This window comes from Camelina sativa, chromosome 7 (genome assembly GCF_000633955.1).
Source record: "Camelina sativa cultivar DH55 chromosome 7, Cs, whole genome shotgun sequence".
In the NCBI taxonomy this organism is placed as follows: Eukaryota; Viridiplantae; Streptophyta; class Magnoliopsida; order Brassicales; family Brassicaceae; genus Camelina; species Camelina sativa.
Window position 1 is genome coordinate 16447111 of NC_025691.1, and position 24786 is coordinate 16471896.

Consider the following 24786-nt stretch of genomic DNA (forward strand, 5'->3'; position numbering starts at 1 on the left):
GACACCAATTCCCATGTCGATGCATCCTCGTGGCCCTGTTAGAGCAAACAGAGGTCCCAATAGAGACCAATTGTCGTGCCAGAAGGAGATACTCTTCCCATTTCTAACTTCATACTTTACAAACTCAGCAGCAAGGGGACGATATTTACGCAGATTTTTCCACATCCAATATGCAAGAGTAGATTTGTCAATAAGCGACCAGTAGGAGCCCTTGTGGAGCAGGTATAACCTCAACCATTGCACCCACAATGAGTTTGAAGATAACATTCTCCAAATAAGTTTCACGCAGCATTATTTACTTCTGCAAGAGAGCGGAGCCCCAGCCCTCCTTCCTCCTTTGCCTGACACACTTCAGCCCACGACACTTTCGCTTTCTTCCCATTTAACATCGGACCAGACCATAGGAAGGCAGAACACAAACTATCAATTTCTCTGATGCATGCTCTTGGCAATCGAAAGGCGGACATCAAAAAGTTTGTAAGACTGTGGACCACTAAGGTTATAAGTTGTAAACGTCCTACAAATGAGAGATGGCGAGCTGTCCAACTCCCAATTATGTCTCTAATGTGTTCTATAAGAGGATTGTAGTAAGATGTTGTCATTGTTTTAGTTAGCAAAGGCAAACCATGGTAGCGTACTGGCAAAGAACCCGAGGTAAAAGGAAAGCAGCGAAGAATTTCCACCTTATCATTGTCACTTACCCCTACCATGTATAACGTCGACTTTTCTAGACTGATCTTTAAACCTGAGAACTCAGCAAATTGATCAAATAGTCGCAGTATACAATCGATGGACCTTTTATTCCCATAGGGGAAGACCAACAAATCATCAACAAAACACAAGTGTGTCAATTATATGTTTTGACAGCGAGGATGAAACCCAATCTTCTTTTGCAGAGTACCCTTATCAATCAGTGTGGATAAAACTTGCATTCAGATAAAAAATAGGTAGGGGGATAGCGAGCATCCTTGGCGGAGGCCCCTCGCACTACGAAACAAACCGGACAATTGGCCATTTACTTGCACTGAAAAAGAAGCCGTGGAAATGCAAAGTTCTACCCATTTGATAAATTTATTTTATAAATATTAGATTGAGTTAGTATGATATTTATTAATATTACAACCATTTACATTTTATAAAATTGACAAATCCTTATAAAATTTAAATATTTATAATACTTAGAATTCTTATAAAGTTTACATATATATACCTTATTTATAATACTTAGAGTCAGTAAATTCAAAACACAAGTGTATTGTAGTATTTACCTTGTTTGCAGTTGGATTTAAGAATTTTTTTTCTCTTTCTCCGAAGTAAACTGTAGAAACCTTATTGAAAAAAATGTTGTGAACAAATCATGACCAACTAATAAGTCCTCCCATTGTGGTATATTCCCGCCTTTAGAAGACCCAAAATAAAATTCATAGCGAGAATATGAAAAGATTAAGAAAAAGATTAATGTTTATAAAAAAAAAAGATTTTGTCATATATATATATATACATAGGGATCAAGATATGCTTGAAGAACATTTTCTGCCCTAGGATATAATTAGAATAAGAGCCATAAAGCCTATTGCCTCCCAACATGATTTCTTGGCATGGAAGTTTAATAAAAGTGGAGACTTTTCGGTCAAATCAGCATATTGGTTAGCGGACCAAGGAAAAAATGCCAGTCTGATCAAAGAAATATCGACAATGCCATCTACTCTCGAGTTGAAAAAGTTGGCATGGCGAATACAAACCGATCCAAAGCTAAAAAAATTTCTTTGGAAAGTTTTGTTAGGAGCTTTACCAGTAGAAGAAGCGCTAAATAGAAGAGGGTATGGATATGGATAGCGTTTGTCAACTTTGTGGAGAAGAAGGAGAGTCCATAAATCACGTAATTTTTACTTGTTCAGCGGCTAAATAGGTATGGACTTTATCTGATTACCCTTTTCCAATCGAGGGGTTCCAAAACGAGCCTGTGTACTCCAATGTGTATCATCTTCTAGAGAACATAAACAATAAAGATTGGCCTAATGATCTGCGAAGGAGTTTTTCTTGGATAATATGGAGAATCTGGAAAAATAGGAATTTTTTGTTTTTTGATGGGGTTAGCTTCTCGGGGTCTGAGTCAGTGGGAAAAATTAGAGAAGATGTAACAGAGTGGTTTGAGGCACAGAGCAAAGAAATGAGAGGAATCCCATTACATAATCAAGGGGAGATTAGTATGGTTGATAGAAGGGACCAAAGGGAAGTGAAAGAGTGGGAAAAACCTCCACAAAATTGGGTAAAGTGTAATGTGGGTTCTTCCTGGTCAAAGAGAAACAAAATTGCAGGGGGAGCCTGGGTTTTACGAGATGAAAAGGGGAAGTGTTGCTTCATAGTCGAAGAGCGTTTGGAAGTATTTTGAATGCGGAAGATGCAAAGTTCAGAGTAGTTCTATGGGCAATTGAAAATATGAACAGCCATAAGGTAACTAGAGTTATATTTGGGGTTCAAGATAAAGTTATTGTGAAAGCGGTGGAGAGACCAATTGCTTGGCCAAACTTTAAAGCTCAAGCAGTGGCTATAAGAAGATTTTGGGAAGCATGCAGGAATGGAGAATGTGTAATGAAACGGTCACATCAAACCGAGGTGCAAACTTGATAGCACAAAGTGTCACAGGGGACCTAAGACTACAATCGTACGTGAAAAGGGGTTACCCAACATGGATGACTACTGTCTTCGAGGAGGAAAAAGCTTGAACTCTCGTTTTGGTGAGGATCGAATTTCTTAGGCAGGGTAGTCTTTTAAATATGGGCTGAAATATGTATAGATTCTGGTTTTTTGGTGGGAAAGTTTTAGTCAGGATAGACTAACTGAAAAAGGAGATTTGAGGTTAGTGTGGGCTTTTTGTAAATCATAGAAATGTAACTTTTGGGGCCTTCAATGGTCATAATTCAATATAAGTTCAGATGACAAAAAACAAAATATTATGTAAGATTTGCAATATGAGGGTTAGTAAAATGTGTATCTTTCTATTTCTATTTAGAAGAGAAATTGTAGTTAAGAGCATATGGAAAAATTATTATTTAATTAGATAATAAATGCACTAATCTTTACATCAATTAGATAAATGTAATTTATACTTTCTCCGGTTATTTACTTGTCGTTTAAGGTTTTCTCACACAAATTTTTTAAAAAACTATTAAATTGTCTGTTTTACCCTTTATTAATATATTTTATAAATGTTTCATTGGTCAAAACTTTAAAACAGCAGGAATAAAACTGGAATATTCACCAAACAGAAATATATATATTATATGAATTTAAATATATATTCACTTCTCTCTTTAAACAGAAATATATACAGTTATCTATTTATCAAAAAAATATATTCAATTCTCATTTAGTTATTTAGAAATTATATTATTAAAATATAATTTAGTTTATTTTTCAGGATTAAAATGAAATAAAATAATGTAATATCAAGATCATGTGAATTATTTATATTAAAGTGTGGAAATAAAACAGCCACTTAGTACTCGACATTATCCTATACAACCCAAATATTATAATCTTATATCTTTAAACTATTTAATCATCAAATTATTTGTTAAGCAACAAATTTATTATGTAAATTCAATTGAATAAATTTGTTACACTAAAAGTTAAAAGAAACAAAATGATACTTGTGAAAGAAGAGAGCATCAAATGACAATGTTTGGATCTTTCCAAAAGAAAACTTTACTTTATTATTAGATGATATAATATAGTACGGTTTCTTTCAACTCTTACTCTAGAAATATGACGCCCAATATCATTATATATATAAATTCTTTTAAAATCAAATACACATGAAATTATTTATTTCTTTTATAAATATTTTAAAATGATTGCATAAATCATCAAAAGATGAACAATAGTAAAAATAATTTACATTTGTGGAAGATAATATTTTTTCAAAAGTTAGGAACTTCCCAAAAACGTATTGTAACATCCGCGAACCGAAATCCCGGTTTAGGGATTGCATCGGTCGATGCAATAGGTGCATCGGTCGATGCAAGTTCAATTTTCTGTGGACGAGTTAAGTTATACGCTGCGTTTTGGGTTAGGAAAACCCTTAACTCGAGTTTTGTCTCATTAGTCGTGTTTGGCCGCTTTTGAGACGAAAGAAAAGAGAGAAAATGTTTCTTAAGTGTTCTTGGTGTTCTTGGGGGTTTCTGTGGATTTGTGGCGTTTCCTGGTGAGATCTGAGGCTTAGAACGTTGTAGGAGCTTGCTAGGAGTGTTTTATTGCGTGTTTAAGGTTCAGAATCGTCTTGGCAAAGGTAAGTGCATGACCATGGCTTATCTAAGCTGGAGATTCTCTGATCTGTTTGTTTATGTGTTGTTAGGCTTGTTAGAATGTTGTATGAGGTGTTAGGAAGCTTTCTTGTGGCTTGGGATCGATTCTTGTGTTTGCAAGAACGGAGATCCGCCGAGAAGCTTCGGGGAAAAACGATGCTCGGCATGTGCGTCGGTTGATGCACTATGTGCGTCAGTCGATGCACTATGTGCGTCGGTCGATGCACTATGTGCGTCAGTCAATGCACTATATGCGTCGGTCGATGCTGTGCGAGGATGGCGCGACTTGACCTAGGAGCATCGGTCGATGCCATGTGGAGGCGTCAGTCGATGTAACTAGGGTTTTCGCGTATTGTCGAGCATGCGTCGATCGATGCAAGTGGAAGCATCGGTCGATGCAAGTGAACCTTGTGTCGACCGATGCATACCTTGTGTCGGTCGATGCTTGTCCCTGTTGGTGTCGGTCGATGCAAGCCTTGTGTCGGTCGATGCAGAGCCTGATTGTTTGTTGATTGTTGCTTGGTGGTTAGAGTATCTCTATTGCTTGTGTGTATAGCCCAGTAGATGGGAGGATTGCCTTACTGAGTGTTTATAAAATACTCATGCATTGCAATTTGTTTTTGTGATGCAGGTAAATGCAAAGTGTGATCGTGGAATCAAGGTAATGAAGAGGAGGATGTTCTAGGGACTCGATTGGATGTTGTCCAGCTTTGCTAGGTTGCTAGAGTTGGGTCTTTAGAACTTGCTAGGTTGATGGTTCCTTGTTTCCTGCTGTTTGATATTGGAGTATTGTTATATTTGATTATTGGTTATTAGTTATTGGATTGTTGTTTGGATATTGGTATCTGTTATTTCCGCTGTTGGTTGTGCTTGTGGTTAGGTGGCTAGTGGGTATGGGACCACTAGTTGTAGTTTATTATTATTATTATTATTATTATTATTTATTATTTATTATTTATTATTTTTTAAAAAAATACGGGTCAGGTCGTTTCACGGATGATCCGAACAACGATAATATTGTTACTGGTGTTTTGTTATTCGTTGGAGATTTTTTATCGAGGATAGAATAGAAAGTAAATGTTTTAGTTTTCACAATAGTATTATAGAGGATGTGTTTGTCTGGTAATACGTTGTTTTTAGAAAACTATACTTTATAGAATGTTTGAGCCTTTAAGAGAGAGAAGAGATTGAAATCAAATATTAATGATCATAAATTCACAATTGTTTCAAAATAATAAGTTAAAATGAGAAGTAATATAAATGAAAATAAAAATTGAGGAAAATAGTGGGTAGATATAAGGCAATGCATAAAATGATGATATTATTTCAAATGAAAACATAACTGATTATGTTCATAATTTATTCTGAAATTTCTAATATGAAAACTTATAAATTTTATGTAATTCAAAAATACCCTGATGTTTGAAATAATAAGTGTGAATCGAACAAAATAATTATAGAATTAGATCAAAACCATCTCTTTGGGACTGCATATGTTTCTGATTAAAGAAGGAAGGAAGGATATGTTGATGGTTTTTTTTTTGTTATATGGATCTGTATTTAATTAGGTCCAAACTATAGTTAATTAGGTCCAAACAAAAAAAATACAGCCATGATGTTTGAAATAATAAGTGTGAATCGAACAAAATAATTATAAAATTAAATCAAAACCATCTCTTTGGGACTGCATATGTTTCTGATTAAAGAAGGGAGGAAGGAAATGTTGATGGTTTTTTTTTCATTATATGGATCTGTATTTAATTAGGTCCAAACCATAATTAATTAAGTCCAAACCTAGGTTGCATGGAAACGGAAACGGATACGCGGAAACGAAACGTTTCGGAAACGGGAAACGGTTTTTTTCAAAAATTAGGAAATGGAAACGTTTTGGAAACGTATGTACATACACATATACATATATATATATATATATATATATATATATAATAAAACACCAAACATAAAAACCATATCAAAAAGTTTCAATAAATAAAACTTCAAATATAAATATTAAATAGTTGAATTAAAACACTAATAATATTATATATTTATATCTACAATGAAGTTTTATATTTTAAAAATATTTATTTATTAAGTTTCAAATTAAAAAAGAAGTTTTCGTCGTGTTTCCAAAACAGAAATGTAGTTTACATCTTGTTTCCAAACAGAAATTTCTAGGAATCGTGTTTTTGTGCCTTGTTTCCGAGTTTCCACGAGTTTCTGTTTCCGAAACGTTTCGGAAACGGGAAACGCACCTCGAAAAGAGTTTCCATGCAACATAGGTCCAAACAAAAAAAATACAGGTGTCAGAAATATAGTAAACCAAGTGTCATCTCTTTAAAAAAAATTGAAAAACTTTTTTATATTATATAAAATATATATATACAAACTATTTGTTTCAACAGGAAAAATCAAACGAAGCTAAATAACCGCATATACACAATGGAAAATATATGATTATGCGCTCGAAAACACACAACCAACACACTCATCTGGGCAGCTGTTATGTGTCTTTCTGACACTACAGCTTTGAAATTTATCCAAAACTAGCAAAATATAGAAAGATTAAATAGTTATTGATATAAAATGTATAAAAATTGGAGGCGGCAAGGTTTTTATTTAGGATAAGTTTAGGGGTGTCAATCGAGCTGGCCCGGTCCGGTCCGGCCTAAAACCCGTAAAGCTCACATATATTTGACTCCGGTTTGGTCCGGTGCGAAATATTTCCGAACCTATATTTCAAAGCCCGAACCAGGTTCTAACAGGGCTTTTCAGGCTTTTTCGGGCTTATCTTACCGATTAAAAATTCAAACTTATAAGCCTTAAAAAAGTAGTGTTTGAAGGTGTACTATAAAACAAATCAATCAAAAATTTAATAACTCATCTATATTCACTACAACCAACTTAATTTAATAGAAAAATTTTAAAACTAAATAAAAATTCGATACTTTAACCAAATAAACCAATATATAATTCATATAAAACATCATAGATAAAAATTTTAAAAGTATTAAGTATGGCAATTAAGTAAATATGAAAACTAGGATTAGAGTTTACAACTTTATTTACTATAAATTATTAATCAAATATTGCAATCAAACAAAAATGTTAATAAAAACGTACAAATATATTTGTTAGAGGGCTTTTCGGGCTGGTCCGAGCCCAGTCGGGCTAAGCCCGAAAAACCCAATTGCCCAAACGGGCTGAACCCGAAAGGTCCGATTTTTTCTGGACATATATATTTAAGCCCGAGCTCGGTGTTTTCAGGGCCAGGCCGGACCAGCCTGTGGATTTTAGCCCTAATTGACATACCTAGATAAGGTTAATGATGGTTGACGAGGAGATGACAGTTTGTCCCTCGTTAAAGTAAAAAAATTGGAAAATAAAATATCTGTTTAAGGATATCCTCTGTTTTAGAAATCACTAGGTACTCGTCGGGCAGTTGAGGTGGACCTAGCGTCTAGGAAGAAAATCGGTGATTAAACGGAGATTAATCGAAGAATAATTTTAAGGTTATTTTATTAAACTAATAATAAAATACAAATATATAGTATTAAATATATGAATAATTCTGTTTATGTTAAAAACAAATATCAAATAAAATATAAAACTATAGTATTGTCTTTAAAATTACGGTAAACACATAAAAACATAATTTTAAAAGAAATTTTAATGATTTTCATTAAAATTTTGTACATTAGTTATTGTAAAACATCATAAACTCTTAATTTAAATGTCTATATAACAAAAAAGTTATATATATATATATATAATTTATATTTGGCCACAAAAATAATCGGTATATACAAAATTAAGCGGAAAGTAATCAGAGTAGATAGGTTATAATCAAATTAGATGGGCATAATTGGATAATTGATAATAGGCGGAGATTAGTCATAAATCAAGATGGAAAAAGTGGATCTAGCAATTTTGCGGGGAGTAATCGATACTAGACGGGGATTTTTAAAACAGGGAGGATATCAAACTCAGTCTACCTATTAAACTTTATATATAACATTATCGTCACCATAGTATATGTCTAACTTGTGAATTTGTGATGAAACTTCTTATATGAATATTTAAATAGATACATTACATGTCAATGAGTAACTAATTTTCGTTAATATGTATCAGTCGACGATTATTTTAACGGACACAAGTGGCATCAAATATGTATCTGTTTTAAAAATTGTAACTATATGTTCACAAATCACAATTCACATTGTTTTTTCTATTGATTCAAAAGGTAAATGATTACATCAGTTTTATGTAAATGACGTTAAATCAGCCGCTACTTAAACCATTTTGAATGGTTTTCTCTATTTTTACCTCTAAAATAGAGAAACTCTATAATAGAGGTGACTTTTGCTCCAATGGATACCTCTAATTTTTCCTCTAAAAAAAATATTCTATAGAAATTCTTTTTTTATTTTACTATTAATACCTTTTACTTATAAAAGTTGCAAACTAACCCATTTATTTTAGTATTTACAAACAAACTATTACGTTTTACCTCAATTGTCTTAAACGACAATAAATCACATATTTTTTTAAACGACACTAAACCACATTTTAACATCACTTTTTATTAAGTGATTCAAAATGAAGTCGTTTAATTTTTCGACATAATATTAGTGATGCTAGAAGATTCGTCTCCTGAAGCGGTACACCAGGGATTAAAGAAACCTTACTCTTAGTCGAACCGCATGATAGGCTATAGGGGTCTTTACAATAGCAGAGGAACGCAAGTGAGGTCTGATTATATCCACAAGTACCCTCAGCGTCTATGAACATTGAATAATCCAAATATATTTAGAGAAATTTTGTAAATATGTAGACACCAACTAAAATCCAAATTCAAACATACCTTTTGGTGGATGACATTTAACTCCTGGTGTTAAGATTTCGTTGAAGCCATGACATCTACCATGAGAGGATAAACATTCTTGACACGCATTCTCATTGATCACTACCTTCACCTCAAACCCTTTTCTTAAAACACTTTCCAAATTGGTCACATTCAACTCTTTCTCTTTTGTAACAAAACTTGTAGGAACCATCAAGGTGAAACTGGAACTGCAGTTCTCAGGTTTTATACCAGGGTTTTCAGACACTGAGATCGGACCTATATCAGGACATGTGTAGCTAGAAAGGCTAGGAGGCAAAGAGGAACATTGGTAGAATACGGTGATGGTCTTGTAGGTCGGTGAAAGCTTGAAAGTTTCGGGAGGTAAGGTTGTGTTGGTGAACACAGAGGAGCAAAAAGAACCTAGAAGGTCTTGTTTAGCAACTGTAAGAGTATTAGATGTCTGATCTAAATGAAGAACAGAGTATTTTTGGTTTGAGATGAATAGAGAGGTGATGTTGTTTTTGTTGCAGTGAAGCTGCAACAATGGGTGACCGCAATCTTTGCGACGGTTCCCTCCCGAGAAGGGGAACCCAGCGGTGATGTTACCACACTGAAACGGAGTCTCACACCAGCCAAGTCGTTGATTACTTGAAGCACAAGGAAGATGGTGAATTGAGGAGAAGATGAAGAAAATGATCAGACAAAAAGTGGGAAGATGGTACATGATTTGTTTGGTTCATGAACAATATGTCTTCGTAGTTTGATTTGTGTTGAGAGAAGCAGAGAAAATGTATTAATGAGGTCGAGAGAGATAATTAAGCAGCCTCAGGACCATGTCAAGTGGGGAGAGTGGCCTGAGGACCATATCAAGTGGGGGGACATAAGCATAGACTAGGAGTCTTGTCACGTTTATTTTTTGTTTTTTTCTCTATGTTATTTCTGTGATGATTCTTTATTTAAAGAAATTGCGGGTATCCCGGCAAAGCCGATCCAGAAACGTATTTAACATGGGGGTACAAAATAAAAATAAGATAATTAATTAAGTATAGTAACAATAATATTAAAAAATCCAAAACTAAAAATAAAACCTTAAAAAATTGTCATAACAAAAACATATCAAGAAGTCTTACAAAACTATTCTACGATCTTCCGTATCTTGAAATCTTTTTATCACTACTTCATTTGTCACTTTACTTAAGTGTTCTTTTTCAATAAAACAAACCATACAATCATTTAAAAATTGATCACCCATTCGGTTTTGTAATATAGTCTTTACAATTTTCATCGCAGAAAAGCATCTCTCGACTGTAGCATGGCAACAGGTAAAATCAAAACCAACTTCAAAAGTCGTTAAACAAGAGGATGCGAAAAATGTTTTTTTTGTCTCCATCATCACACGTGCAAGATCTCCAAGACTCTCCAAATCAGCAAACCTTTTATCCATCACGGATATTGTCGATATAAATATCAAGTTGATGTAAAAACTCAGATAATCTTACAAGTTTCGACTGGTCAAACTCGTGGAATGAACTAAAGGGCTCAACGACGCAGTGCAACCAAGCAAATTGAGTGTTTATCTCGTCAAAACGATCATCAAACTCTTGAATTTGTATATCCAATACAGTGTAAAAACATTGCACCTGATAACGATGCAAGTTTGTTATGTTGGTTCTTCGTCCTGGCTTCTTTGAATCAACAAATTCTTTTTCCATAATGATCAACTCAGTTTTACGACTCTCACAAAAAGAATTAACTTTTTCAACAACCCATCGATTATCCCTGTGATTGAACAATTGTTGCTTGGTAGATTTCACCAGAGACATAGCATTCAAAATGTCTTGATCTTTCTTTTGAAGAGCCACCGATAAAGTATTTTGTGATCCCGAGAAGAAGTAACATCGACTGTAAGTAGAACACAAAATCAAAGGTGTGCAAATATTTGATGAGACCATTAGCTTGACGTCTTTTGATACCATCACTCCCTTCACTTTGGACATACTCCAATACTTTCGGGATAGAAGGGAATAAATCAACTAATCGTACTAAGGTATTGTAGTGAGAACCCCATCGAGTATTACCAGGTCTATGAAATGAAAACTCATGATTCAGTCCCTCTTCTATCTTGATTTCACCTTGACTAATTCCTTCTTCGATGATCATTTGTTGGTCTTCTCGAACCATATATTTCCTCTTACAAGAGGCTCCAACCACATTTAACAAGACCGAAATCATATCAAAAAAATCACTAACTTCAAAATGTTTTTTAGCAACTGCCACGACGACCAATTGAAGCTGGTGAGCAAAGCAGTGTACACAATATGCAATACTATTTTCTCTTAAAATCAAAGATCTCAACCCATTAAATTCACCTTTCATGTTGCTTGCTCCATCATAACCTTATCCTCTTAATTTTTTCATACTCAACCTGTGCTTTGCGAAAAATGAATCAAAAGCACTTTTCAGAGTTGCAGAATATGAATCTTGAACATGAATAAGACCAATAAATCTTTCTTTTACTATCCAATCTTTATCAACGAAGCGAAAAACCACTGCCACTTGCTTCTTAGTAGAAACATCTGCCGACTCATCCACCAACAAGCAAAATACATCGTGATTAGCTTCTTGAATGATAGATTCAATAACTTCCTCTATAAAGCAATGCACCAGATCAGTCTGAATTTTGTGAGACACCATCTGATTATTTTTTGGAGCATTCTCCAACAAAATCTTACTTACAAGCTCATTTTTATCTGCAATAATTTTCACAAGCTCTATGAAGTTCCCCTATTAGCTGATTGTACTGACTCATCATAATCTCGAAAAGGTAATCCTTGCCGTAATAAATATCTACAAGCATCACTTGAAGCATTTAATCTGATTTTGTATTCATTTTTTACTGCATCATCTTGCTTATAAAAAGCATGAACAATTGATTGACCTTGTCTCATCAAATTATCAGCCATTTTCAATGCATTGTTGTGAAAACTATTCACTTCTCCCACATGAGACCACTCAATCTCTTTGGATTTTTCCATGTATAAAATCCCTTTGTTACAAACTCATCACTTCCACCTTTATTTTCAGTGTAATCTCTAAAGAAATAGCAAACCAAACAAAAAGCCTTGTCTGTCTTGACACTATATTCCAGCCAATCACCATAATGATCAAACCAAGTTGGATTGAATCGTCTCAATTTATCTTCGGTTAGTGTTCTAGGAAATTTGTGACCACGAGGTTGATAAGGACCTTAACTAAATATTTGCGTCTTACCTCATATCTTTGGTTAGGATGATATTCCACAGTTTGTTTCCTATCAGCAGGATCCACGAGTAATTTCTCCAAATCATTGTGAGATGTACTTGTTGGTTTTTTGAAAAATACTTTTCCATAGATCACCTAGTAAAAATATAGCATGAATTCATCAATATATATTTAAAGCAATTGAGTGAGACTATCAATTTATCTAGAATAAGAAGAAAATCAATAGAAAGTAATAACTCAAATAACACATAAAAAAATTTTTGTCCAACGACAAGTTTTGGATCACTAACTTACTGTTGTTTATATGTTATTTGATAAGAAGATTACCGAGGACAAAAATAGTACTTGAAACAATCAAAAATAGAGGAAGAAGAACTTTCTCTCTCTATGGTGCAGTTGTATTGATGTCGATCAATGAACTGGTTGAACTCATAAAAACTAGGTTTAAGTCCCGATTTAAAAAAAAAAATAGACATGAGCCCTGTTCTTTTGCTAAAAGCTGCAACAGCAACAAGTAAAGAAGAAAAATAATGTCGCCGGAAAAAGTATACACAGATGAGAGGAGAAGTGTCCCATATGATGAACACTGATGAAGATTACGTGTCGCTGATATTTTCAGCGATATATGTGATGCTTTCACGAATCAACGGGTGTTATCCGCGATTCATCTAGATCTGTAATTTTCAAGCCCACAATGCCGTTTAACATTGCTGCTATTTCGCTTGACACATTATTTCAAAATGTCGCTATATCTCAGCGTTTAGTAAACGAATAGGGCTCATGTATAAAGACTTTGAGTTTTCGACTCTTAGTTTGTTGGGCTTGATTTATTAGTAGTTTTAAAATAGTTGGGCTTAACCTATATTAGCTTAATACAGTAAAACCTCTATAAATTAATAATGTTAGAACCATGATATTTTATTAATTTATATTGATATTAATTTATCTATAAATTACTAATAATTATTATATAGTGTAAATTAATCATTATTAATTTATAGATATATACTTTAATCGTTTAAATTTTTTAAAATTATGAAATGAGATAATTTTAGAAAAATAAGATTAGCCTTAAGGATGTTATCAATTTAGAATTGAATTTGTAATATTTAGAAAACATTATTGACAATAAATTACATATAATCTATAAAACTATCAAAATAAAAATTGTGCATATGTAGAAATTGAAAACTTTAAAAAAAACTTAGTTATATTTATGACATGTTATAAAATATTCTCTATCATTATAGTTTGAAATTACAATATAATAATTATTTATAGATATGAGTTTTAGAAGAAAATTTAAAAATTTAAAGCATACATATGTCAACATCTATATATATATTAATATAATTATTAATTTACAATATTATTGGGACCATATTTTACATGGAGATTTCAAAAAAAATGTTATCTTATTATCTTATTAAATTTTGATATTTTTTACACTAACTCGATTTGGGATCAATAAAATTTATTAATTTATAATGTTTATTAATTTAGAAAGTATTAATTTATAGAGATTTTAATATATATGTATATCTCAATTTATGATACAATTTACATTAAATTTTAGTTTATATTATAAAAGGAGCTTCCGTCAGATTTCAGCATGTGGGACAATAATTAAGTGTTATTATTTTCTGACATAATAATTATACACCACAAACCCACCAATGTCATCTTCATCCATGATATAGGATATAGCATGTGGTACGTGCCACACAAACTAAAGCGTATGTCCGCCCCTACACTATATATATTGCTAAAATCATGATGGTATAAGGGTAATGCAAAGTTTCCCACGTAGGCGTTAATGAATTTGGATTTAACGCAGTATAGGATTTTGTTGGGAGTAGCTAGTATTTGCGTCATGGCTGTAAAACAAGGATTGTGCATTAAGACATTAGACCTCATAATGTGCTGTTGGATGATAATCTTTCCCCCATGGTTTCTGATTTCAGACTTGCTAAACTGTGTGAGAAGAAGGAGAGCATCTTATCATTGATGGAAACAAGATGTACAATAGGATACGATGCACCAGAGATGATCTCTTGAGTTTACGGGAGTGTTTCTCACAAGTCTGATGTGTATAACAATAGAATGTTGGTCTTCGAAATGATGGGTGCGAGGAAGAAATAAAGATTTGGTCACACCTCTACCTCTAATGTACTTTCCAGAATGGTTGTATAAGGATCTTGAGAAGTCAGACAATGAGGACCTTGAGAAAGGAGACATTGGTAAGTATATCGAGAATGGAGTCAGCCGTGAAAAAGAGGAGCTAGCAAAGAAGATGACATTGGTGGGTTTGTGGTGTATTCAGTCTTCCCCATCAAACGTTCCACCGATGAATAGAGTAGTAGAGATGATGGAAGGAAGATTGGATGTATTCAGTCTTCCCCATTAAACGTTCCCCACCGAGGTTCCACCAACGAATTAGGACTCTCGACCAATTCACCAGCGACGCCTACCCGCTACGTACGTACCTTAGGCATTTCAACCCTTGGTATGCATGTGGCGTTGTGCTGACCCAGACTAGACCATGTACCATTTCCACTTGTCCGAATATATATGAAAATATCTCGATTTATTACTTAAGTATAATGTACATTCAATACAAAACACTTAAGTAAAACAGTTAGATCCACTTCAAAGAAAACATGTTAAAAAGAAATATAAACTTTTGCAAGACAGCAAGAAAACGCCCTAGCCGGTTTCCTAGCTGCCCAAGCTCTATACCCCCACCTCATATTTTCCTGCAAGACAAAATATTTTCATGAGTAATCTAAGATTACTCAGTGAGTTGGATAATCCCTCTAACATGCATTCTTCCCACCCAACTACCCCACAACAAAACACTCAAACATGCAACAATAATCACAACATGCAATGCGGAAGCATTAAACATGCAACAAGCAACAAGCAACACCCAAGCAAGACTAGAAATATTCAAGAGATTTTCCACTTCTAGACACTTAGTCATTATAGACCACCACATCCACACCCTCGCAACCACATCGGGTAAAAAGGTTCTAACAATGTACCAATATAAATTGATCCTTATTAGACTTCCACATTCTATGGCCCTTCGTCACTCTGTCCCATTCTCCCACAACCATACCGCGTTGAAACCACAAAGGTAACCAACTGGTTTCACCTCTTAGCCGCATCGTCATGCAGTGGCTCGGGCTAGTAGCTAGCTAGGCACCGATATATCCATGTCACGAGACCGCGAAGGCTAACTCGTCGGATCAACTTATTTCTTGGGGACAGAGATCATCTGCTAGTCCCATCATAATTATGTGAACTAGCTATTAAGTACTAAATTCTAAGTTAACAAGACACAAAGAATTAAGTACTTCTATGACACACAATTTATTTTCAAGCTAAATTTCAAGAATTTCAAGCAAGAAAATCCACACAATCCTTGAGAAGCAAGAAAAATAAATCAAGCATCTCAAGATTATGTTTACATGCATGCAATCAATTTAAACACACGAAATTTTAGTGCAATTCTTCTTAAAATAATTCACCTTGTCTTGCAATTTTATCCCACTTTTCCTCATCTTTTTACCCATCAAGTGAACATATTTTTCATCATGTTCACTGATGATAACTCACAAAATTTTGCATGCACGCCCATCTTCTTAAAAATTAAACATGCAAGCTCACACAACCGAATTTATGCAAGATTAATTTTCATCTCATGAACTCATCAATATCCCATTTTTTTTATCCTTTAATTCATGCATGCATGTTCAATTTAGACCTTCTCAAGACCACATGCAAGCAACTAGGTTAATGCATGTTAGTCTACTTAGATTTTTAAGCTTGTTATCATGTATCTATCAAAGAAAACATGCAACAAACAAGCAACCAAACAAACAAGGATGGATACATGAGCTTTTGAGCTAGATTGAACAAGAATATAAAAATTTATTTGGTTTGGAGTTATTTGAGAGGATATAACCATTATGAAAGCTCTACTTTTGTGAACAAGAGAATTGTAGAAGAAGAAGAAAAAAGACTTTGCTTTTTGAGTTATCTACAGGAACAAAAATAATGAGTAAGTGAATAAATGTTGTATTTTTCCCTATATATTCTCCAAACTGTTTGAGAAATAGATCAAAATTGTTTTGGTAACTCTAATCAGCGAATCAGCGATTATATGTTCTCGTCCCAAACGTCGTCACTGGAATCAGTGATCTCTAGGCTTTTGCCAGAGATTTTTACCGGTTGAGCTATTAGCTCTTAGTCTTTTAACAACATTTTAATTTGGGCATTTCATGACAATTACGTATGATGAAGACTATCATCACAACTATAAAATAACAACTTTTTCTATCCAACTTTTATCGAATCATTAGCTTTCTCTCTTCATTTTCCTTTGTAATTCAGCTCGGTCGAGTATCATCCACAAAAAGACATTACCAGAACTATTTAATGATTATAGTTGGGGAAAACATCGGAACGTGATCAATAGGACCCTATAGGCTATATCTATACCGTGCAATGACAGTTTTGAAGTTTAGGGCATATCCAATCCCACTCTATTTTAGAGTCAAAACTCTATTATAGAGCAACATTTGCTCCAACCTTACTCTATATTTTACTCTAAAATAGAGAAAATGATAGGATTGCTTTATATATAGAGCAACTCTATTTTCACCTCTATTTTTTTACACTAATTATATTTTCAACTCTAAAATATAGTAATACATTAGAGGAAAACAATGCTCTATTTTAGAGAAAAAAATAGAATAACACTGGAGATGGTCTTAGATAGATCAAATCTGAAAAATGTGCATGGTTTGAGTTTTAACGTACGAAGTGAAGTGATCCAACCGTTTCATTTTTATATAAATGTCGAAAGTAAATGACACTCTTCACTCTATGCACTTAATACTCAGAGTGCGTAGAGTGAAGTAATAAAAAGTACGTCTTTAATTTGATCAAATTAAAAAAAGAAAAAAGTACTTCGTCATAGGTGCCGCTATACATACATGTGCATGTGTGGTAACTAAAAGAGATATAGTGATGGACAAATTCCACATAATAAAATAAAATACAGAGCTAAAATTTCTAATTTCCTGCCGTGATTTGGTTTAGTATAAATGTCTTTCTTTCAAAAATGAGGTTGTGATTTGTGAGTTTTTCAAAATCTGTTCGATGACTTTAGTCTATAACAACACGATTAACAGATTTAAGACAAGACAAGATAAGTAATGGTACCAAATATGTCGTACGTGCACATGGCTGTTCTGCTGCAATTTTTCTTATTTTGGGGACTCAATATATTATTGTAATGCTTTGAGTTCGATGATTAGTAGTACTAAGTACATACTGGTATTAATGATTATGGTTATGATGGTACTCATTATTACTGTTGTATTAATTGATTTGCATGGGAATAGCCAAATGCTTTGAAGTTTGAATAGTCCATGTGATGAAACTCCCTTGTTTCGTGGGCTGCGTTATCTATTGCTTCTAATTATTATTAGAATAACTATATGGAGTAACTAAATTATATCAAAGATAATTTTACGTTTAAGAAACTGTTATGGCACCCTTTATAACAAGTTAAAATTATCCTGCATAGATTTTTTTTCAATCTCGTCTGAAACCACAATCTCAACACTTTTTTCTTCTAAAATTTGCAAAAAAATAAATTTGATATATTAGACCTTTTTTTTTTGTAATTTTATATACATAATTTATTATATTGTTCTATTCTACGTACGTGTGTATTCATTGTTGAAAAGACTTTTTATCCCGCCTCTTCTCACCTCCAAGTTTCACTCTTTCTTTAAATGATAGCGGACTATCAAAAATCTCCACTTGCATATCCGTCTTCTTCTTTGTAATTCAAACCGGACGACTTCTTGGCAGTGGCGGCGATGCTAGGACGAGATGAAGATCCGGTCGAAAGAATGAGCGGGAGAGTGAGTTTGGCCTCGACCAGTCGCAGGAGTTCGGTAGGAGCTTCCAAAAGCTTTAGAGATGTGTTTGTATCTCAGGGGGACGAGGTGTTTGGGAAGAGCGAACGACGTGAGGAAGATGACGTTGAACTCCGGTGGGCCGCGATTGAGCGATTGCCAACCTTTGATCGGCTACGTAAAGGCATGTTGCCACAAACGACGGTCAATGGTGAGATTGAGCTGGAGGATGTTGACCTCATGAGGCTCCAACCTAAGGAGAAGAAACAGCTTATGGAAATGATCTTGAGTGTTGTTGAAGAAGACAATGAAAAGTTTCTACGTGGAATGAGAGAAAGAACAGACAGGTACGTGTGATAACAAAAAAGTTAGACAAACCTTTTATTTATAATTGTTTGGCTGAAAAATTTGGATTTTCTTTTGTCGAAAACAGAGTTGGAATCCAGGTTCCGAAAATTGAAGTGAGGTATGAGAATCTTTCAGTGGAAGGAGATGTGTGTAGTGCTAGTAGAGCGCTTCCAACTCTCTTCAACGTCACCTTAAATACAATGGAGGTTCGATTTGTTTTATATCCATTGGGTTGTGTTGTTGAGAAAATAAGATCTAAGTTTCACAAATAAGATCTCTCAACTTCCGAGGTCCAAATTGAATTTTATGAAACTTATGATGTTATTTTCAAGCTCTTATTTATATAAAAAATGATGTTATTCCTTTAAAATTCTTTGGTTTCAATTTATGTATTTAGAGCATTATAGGATTCTTCCACTTCATTCCATCTAAAAAGAAGAAGATTCAGTTACTTAAAGACATCAATGGCATTATCAAACCATCAAGGTAACAAAACCAAAATGTGAATGTCTTTCTTTGCTATATTTGAGTTTGAGATACAGTAGTATTGTTGAACATTTCCAGGATGACCTTATTACTTGGTCCACCAAGTTCAGGGAAAACAACTTTGTTACAAGCTTTGGCTGGGAAGCTTGATGACACCCTCCAGGTTTTTACCTAGAACTCCTGGTTGAGATGAGAACCTTTCCAATTCTTTATTATCATCTAACCCGTAAATGGCAAACAGATGTCCGGGAGGATAACTTATTGCGGTCATGAGTTCCACGAGTTTGTTCCTCAAAAGACGTGTGCCTACATTAGTCAACATGACCTTCACTTTGGGGAAATGACGGTGAGAGAGACACTGGACTTTTCGGGACGATGTTTAGGTGTTGGGACACGGTACCAGTTGATTGCTGATCTCTCAAGGAGGGAGAGAGAAGAGGGAATAAAGCCAGACCCTAAAATTGATGCGTTTATGAAATCTATTGCGATATCAGGGCAAGAAACTACTTTGGTTACAGATTATGTACTTAAGGTACTTTACTTGTGCTTTCTCTAACAAAGTGAATGAAAAATATTTTGAGCTTATACCTGGTTTCACTTGACAGATACTTGGTCTAGACATATGTGCTGACATACTTGTCGGAGACGTAATGAGACGAGGTGTTTCTGGTGGACAGCGAAAGCGTCTAACAACAGGTAAAACTTTTATAATTACACACTCACTTTGATATATTATTCATTACAGTAACATTGTAGACGTGCTCATAAACTTGGATGACACTTAATCTTAATTGAGCAGGAGAGATGTTGGTAGGACCGGCAAAAGCTCTTTTCATGGATGAAATATCAACAGGGTTGGATAGTTCAACAACATTCCAAATCTGCAAGTTCATGAGGCAACTAGTTCATATCTCGGATATCACAATGATTATTTCACTTCTACAACCTGCACCAGAAACTTTTGAGCTTTTCGACGACATTATCTTACTCTCAAAGGGACAAATTGTCTACCAAGGCTCACGGGACAACGTTCTTGAGTTCTTTGAACACATGGGTTTCCAATGTCCTGAAAGGAAAGGGGTTGCAGATTTCTTGCAAGAAGTTACATCTAAGAAGGACCAAGAACAATATTGGAACAGGAAAGAACAACCTTACAGCTATGTCTCCGTGAGTGATTCCTCAAGCGGTTTTAACTCTGTTCACACCAGGCAACAACTCACTTCAGAGTTCAGGGTTCCCTATGATAAAGCTAAAACCCATTCTGCTGCTCTTGTCACACAAAAGTATGGTATATCAAAATGGGAGCTGTTCAAAGCATGCTTTGATAGAGAGTGGCTACTTATGAAACGCAACTTATTTGTATATGTCTTTAAGACTGTCCAGATAACCATCATGTCTTTGATTACCATGATGGTCTATCTCAGGACAGAAATGCATGTAGGCACGGTGCGAGATGGTCAAAAGTTTTACGGTGCTCTTTTTTTCAGCTTGGTCAATGTAATGTTTAATGGACTAGCTGAACTAGCATTTACTGTGATGAGGCTCCCAGTTTTCTACAAGCAGAGAGACTTCTTGTTCTATCCTCCATGGGCTTTCGCCTTGCCAGCTTGGCTTCTAAAGATTCCGTTATCTCTTATCGAATCAGGAATATGGATCGGTCTTACATATTATACCATTGGTTTTGCTCCTTCTGCTGCAAGGTATATTTATTAGATTTTGCTTCTAGTGCTCATGAAGATCACTAAAGAACTTTTCTTTATATGCTTCTTATTTTCATTTTCATGAACTAACCAAACTTGTGACATTAGGTTTTTCCGGCAGTTATTAGCATACTTCTGTGTGAACCAGATGGCCCTCTCTTTGTTTAGATTCCTTGGAGCCATTGGAAGAACAGAAGTAATCTCTAACTCAATCGGGACCTTCACATTACTAATTGTATTTACTCTTGGAGGCTTCATTATTGCTAAAGGTACTGACCCTATTATATATACTCGAAAGTTAAAATAAAATAAAATATTTGAAAACATACGTTGGAATTATTAAAGTTACATAACTTATGATGGAGCATATTTAAAATATGCTTGAGCTAATGAATCAAACTAGTCTCATTTCCTAATGAGGTACGTAATGTCTTTTAGTATCATTTTGCGGCAACTGTCTATGAGATTGTTAAGTGAAAACATTATTTATATATTTTGATTCACAGATGATATCCAGCCGTGGATGACTTGGGCCTATTACTTGTCCCCTGTGATGTATGGACAAACGGCTATTGTTATGAATGAGTTTCTCGATGAGCGATGGAGCAGTGTAAGATTTCATTAAATCCTTCTCTTGTTGACTACTCTTTCTCAATTGTGATGCTAAATCTGTTCTGTTACATGATGCAGCCCAACTATGATACGAGCATCAAAGCGAAAACAGTTGGAGAAGTCTTACTGAAGAGCCGGGGCTTCTTCACGGAGCCATATTGGTTTTGGATCAGTATTGTGGCGCTACTTGGGTTTTCTTTGTTGTTCAATCTCTTTTATATACTAGCCTTGATGTATTTGAACCGTAAGTGCTCTTACTTCTAGTTTCCCGGTTATTTTAGGCTTTGGAATAGAATCATTTATCTAGTTGACATGGTCTTGAAATAAAAATTTATTCAGCTCTTGGTAACTCCAAAGCTACAGTGGAGGAAGAAGTTAAAGACAAACAAAAAGGAACAGAAGGTGATCTTTGCCTTCTTTAATTTGAAGTTTCTTTTTTTCGATTATTCTGTCTGCTTCAAACTAGATTATGTTTCTTGTTTCTTCTGACTATACTGAGAAATTGCAGGTTCTGTAATGGAACTCAACAATAGTTCTTCAAGTCATGATCCAAAGAGAGGAATGGTTTTACCTTTCCAACCGCTTTCTCTAGCATTCAACAATGTGAACTACTACGTGGATATGCCTGCAGTAAGTAACTGTGTCTCATACTATTTAGACGTCACAAGTTACGTTACAAATGCGCCTTAAGTTTCATTGGTTGTTCCTTTAAAATTATTGCAGGAAATGAAGGCTCAAGGAGTTGAAAGCGATCGACTTCAATTCTTAAGAGACGTTGGTGGAGCTTTCAGGCCAGGCATATTGACAGCATTGGTAGGTGTAAGTGGTGCAGGTAATACAACGTTAATGGATGTCTTGGCTGGTAGGAAAACAGGTGGTTACATCGAAGGGAGTATTAGCATATCTGGTTACCCTAAGAACCAAGAAACATTTGCTCGAGTCAGCGGTTACTGTGAACAAAATGATATCCATTCTCCACATGTTACTGTTTATGAATCCCTCATCTATTCAGCTTGGCTTCGTCTTTCAGCCGATATAGATGCCAAAACACGAGAGGTAAGTATATTATTATGAAAAATCAGAATCACGTGCAAGACTTGATAAACAAGTAAACTCCTTTGCTTATCTATGTGATTGATAGATGTTTGTTGAGGAAGTGATGGAGCTGGTTGAGCTCAAACCCATTAGAAACTCAATAGTTGGCCTTCCTGGAGTTGATGGTCTTTCAACAGAACAGAGGAAAAGGCTTACTATTGCAGTTGAATTGGTAGCTAACCCGTCTATAATCTTCATGGATGAGCCAACTTCTGGCCTTGATGCAAGAGCTGCCGCCATTGTTATGCGTACTGTTAGGAATACCGTAGATACAGGGAGAACTGTTGTTTGTACAATTCACCAGCCTAGCATCGACATTTTTGAATCCTTCGATGAGGTTTGCCTCCAAAAAAATATTCCACTTTTTGTCCAAGAAACATAATAAATTTAACAAATCATCTTTGGTTAATGTAGCTTCTGTTGATGAAAAGAGGAGGCCAAGTTATATATGCTGGAAGTTTAGGGCATCAATCACAGAAACTTATTGAATACTTTGAGGTCAATCATCTTCTTCTTCTTCTTTTTTTTCACATCATGGAATTAATTAACTATATTGATAAACTTATTTGCAGGCTGTTGAAGGGGTTCCAAAGATCATAGACGGATCCAATCCTGCGACGTGGATGCTCGACGTTACTACTCCTTCATTGGAGTCACAAATGAGCTTGGACTTTTCTCAAATATTCGCCAACTCCTCTCTTTATCGGTATGTTTAAGAAAAATGCTACTGATAAACAAGAGAATTAATTATTACACTGTCTTTTTATATACGAACTCTTACGTTTACCTCAGGAGAAATCAAGAACTCATCAAAGAACTCAGTACACCGCCACCTGGATCAAAGGATCTCTACTTCCGAACCAAGTATGCGCAACCGTTTTCTACACAAGCCAAAGCTTGCTTCTGGAAACAGTACTGGTCCTACTGGAGACATCCTCAGTACAATGCCATCCGGTTTCTCATGACAGTAGTCATTGGTGTCTTGTTTGGTCTAATTTTCTGGCAAATAGGAACGAAAATGTAAGACTTCTTTTTTTCTTTCTTTTTCTCTATTACATTATTAAATCATCATTTTATCGAAACGTGACGTATTCATCCAAAAAAAACAAAACCAAAACAGAGAGAACGAACAAGACTTGAATAATTTCTTTGGAGCCATGTACGCTGCTGTATTGTTTCTTGGTGCCACCAACGCTGCAACAGTTCAACCCGCAATTGCCATTGAGCGGACAGTTTTCTACCGTGAAAAAGCAGCTGGAATGTACTCCGCCATTCCTTATGCAATATCACAGGTTAAAATAATTCTAATACTTTTCTTAAATATAGTTTGACAACAATCAGAAATCAAACCAAAATGAATTTTAAAATGCTGCAGGTAGCAGTGGAAATCATGTACAACACGATACAAACTGGAGTGTACACGCTGATCCTTTACTCAATGATCGGATGCGATTGGACTGTGACCAAATTCTTGTGGTTCTACTACTATATGTTGACAAGCTTCATCTACTTTACGCTATACGGTATGATGCTTATGGCATTGACACCAAACTATCAGATTGCTGGAATCTGCATGTCCTTCTTCCTTAGTCTCTGGAATCTCTTCTCCGGTTTCCTCATCCCCAGATCGGTAAATTAAGCAACTTACATTTGATAATATATCAACAGATTTTTTAAGAGTTTAAAGTTTTTGTTTGGATTAAAATGTAGCAAATACCATTATGGTGGAGATGGTACTATTGGGCAACACCTGTGGCTTGGACATTGTACGGACTCATCACATCTCAAGTAGGAGACAAGGATTCTGTGGTGCACATCACTGGGATCGGAGACATAGATCTCAAAATATTGCTCAAAGAAGGATTCGGGTTCGAACATGACTTCTTACGAGTTGTTGCCGTAGTCCATATCGCATGGATTTTGCTCTTTTTCTTTGTTTTCGCCTATGGTATAAAGTTCCTCAACTTCCAAAGAAGATAAAGACCTTAACAGAATAGTGTTGGAAATTATGAACTTATTACAAAAGGAAAGTCTAGTATGGTGACGTAATAGCTAAGTCAATCTTGAATATAAACAATGTATTTAGCTGTTTGTTTCTTTATTTAGAGACAATGACAATTACACCTATTTTTCTAAAACTTGTTTCCATTCACACCCAAACATGGTGTACATTTAAAGGGGGGGGGGGGGGG

At 34.9% G+C, this 24786-nt stretch overlaps 2 protein-coding genes across 3 annotated transcripts; one reads left to right on the forward strand and one right to left on the reverse strand.

Moving 5' to 3' along the window:
• Positions 8879-9991, reverse strand: LOC104701283 (LEAF RUST 10 DISEASE-RESISTANCE LOCUS RECEPTOR-LIKE PROTEIN KINASE-like 2.8). The gene is made up of 2 exons (XM_010416934.2): positions 9175-9991; positions 8879-9091 (listed from the first exon to the last, which is right to left on the reverse strand). Exons 1-2 carry the CDS (start codon positions 9878-9880, stop codon positions 8886-8888), a joined length of 912 nt encoding a protein of 303 aa, XP_010415236.1. The 5' UTR covers positions 9881-9991; the 3' UTR covers positions 8879-8885.
• Positions 18314-24574, forward strand: LOC104701284 (ABC transporter G family member 39-like). 2 transcript variants are annotated; one of them, XM_019227656.1, is made up of 20 exons: positions 18314-18700; positions 18787-18916; positions 19099-19187; positions 19266-19350; positions 19429-19719; positions 19793-19883; positions 19987-20887; positions 20996-21156; positions 21394-21497; positions 21578-21743; positions 21839-21901; positions 22008-22129; positions 22223-22555; positions 22641-22931; positions 23009-23092; positions 23167-23300; positions 23387-23614; positions 23715-23886; positions 23970-24224; positions 24305-24574. In XM_019227656.1, the coding sequence occupies exons 1-20, from the start codon at positions 18315-18317 to the stop codon at positions 24572-24574; spliced, it is 4356 nt and encodes a 1451-aa protein (XP_019083201.1). In that variant the 5' UTR covers position 18314. The 2 variants fall into 2 exon arrangements, with proteins under 2 accessions (XP_019083201.1, XP_010415237.1); XM_010416935.1 differs by having other exon boundaries at positions 18787-18907; positions 21999-22129.

Bases quoted from the DNA above. Each gene is read 5' to 3' on its own strand.
- LOC104701283 (XM_010416934.2), bottom strand. From the start codon at position 9,880: ATGTACCATCTTCCCACTTTTTGTCTGATCATTTTCTTCATCTTCTCC. The intron at 9,092-9,174 runs GTATGTTTGAAT...CAATGTTCATAG, and splicing joins TAAATGTCATCCACCAAAAG to ACGCTGAGGGTACTTGTGGA.
- LOC104701284 (XM_019227656.1), top strand. From the start codon at position 18,315: ATGCTAGGACGAGATGAAGATCCGGTCGAAAGAATGAGCGGGAGAGTG. The intron at 19,188-19,265 runs GTAACAAAACCA...GAACATTTCCAG, and splicing joins GGCATTATCAAACCATCAAG to GATGACCTTATTACTTGGTC. The intron at 22,932-23,008 runs GTTTGCCTCCAA...TGGTTAATGTAG, and splicing joins TTTTTGAATCCTTCGATGAG to CTTCTGTTGATGAAAAGAGG.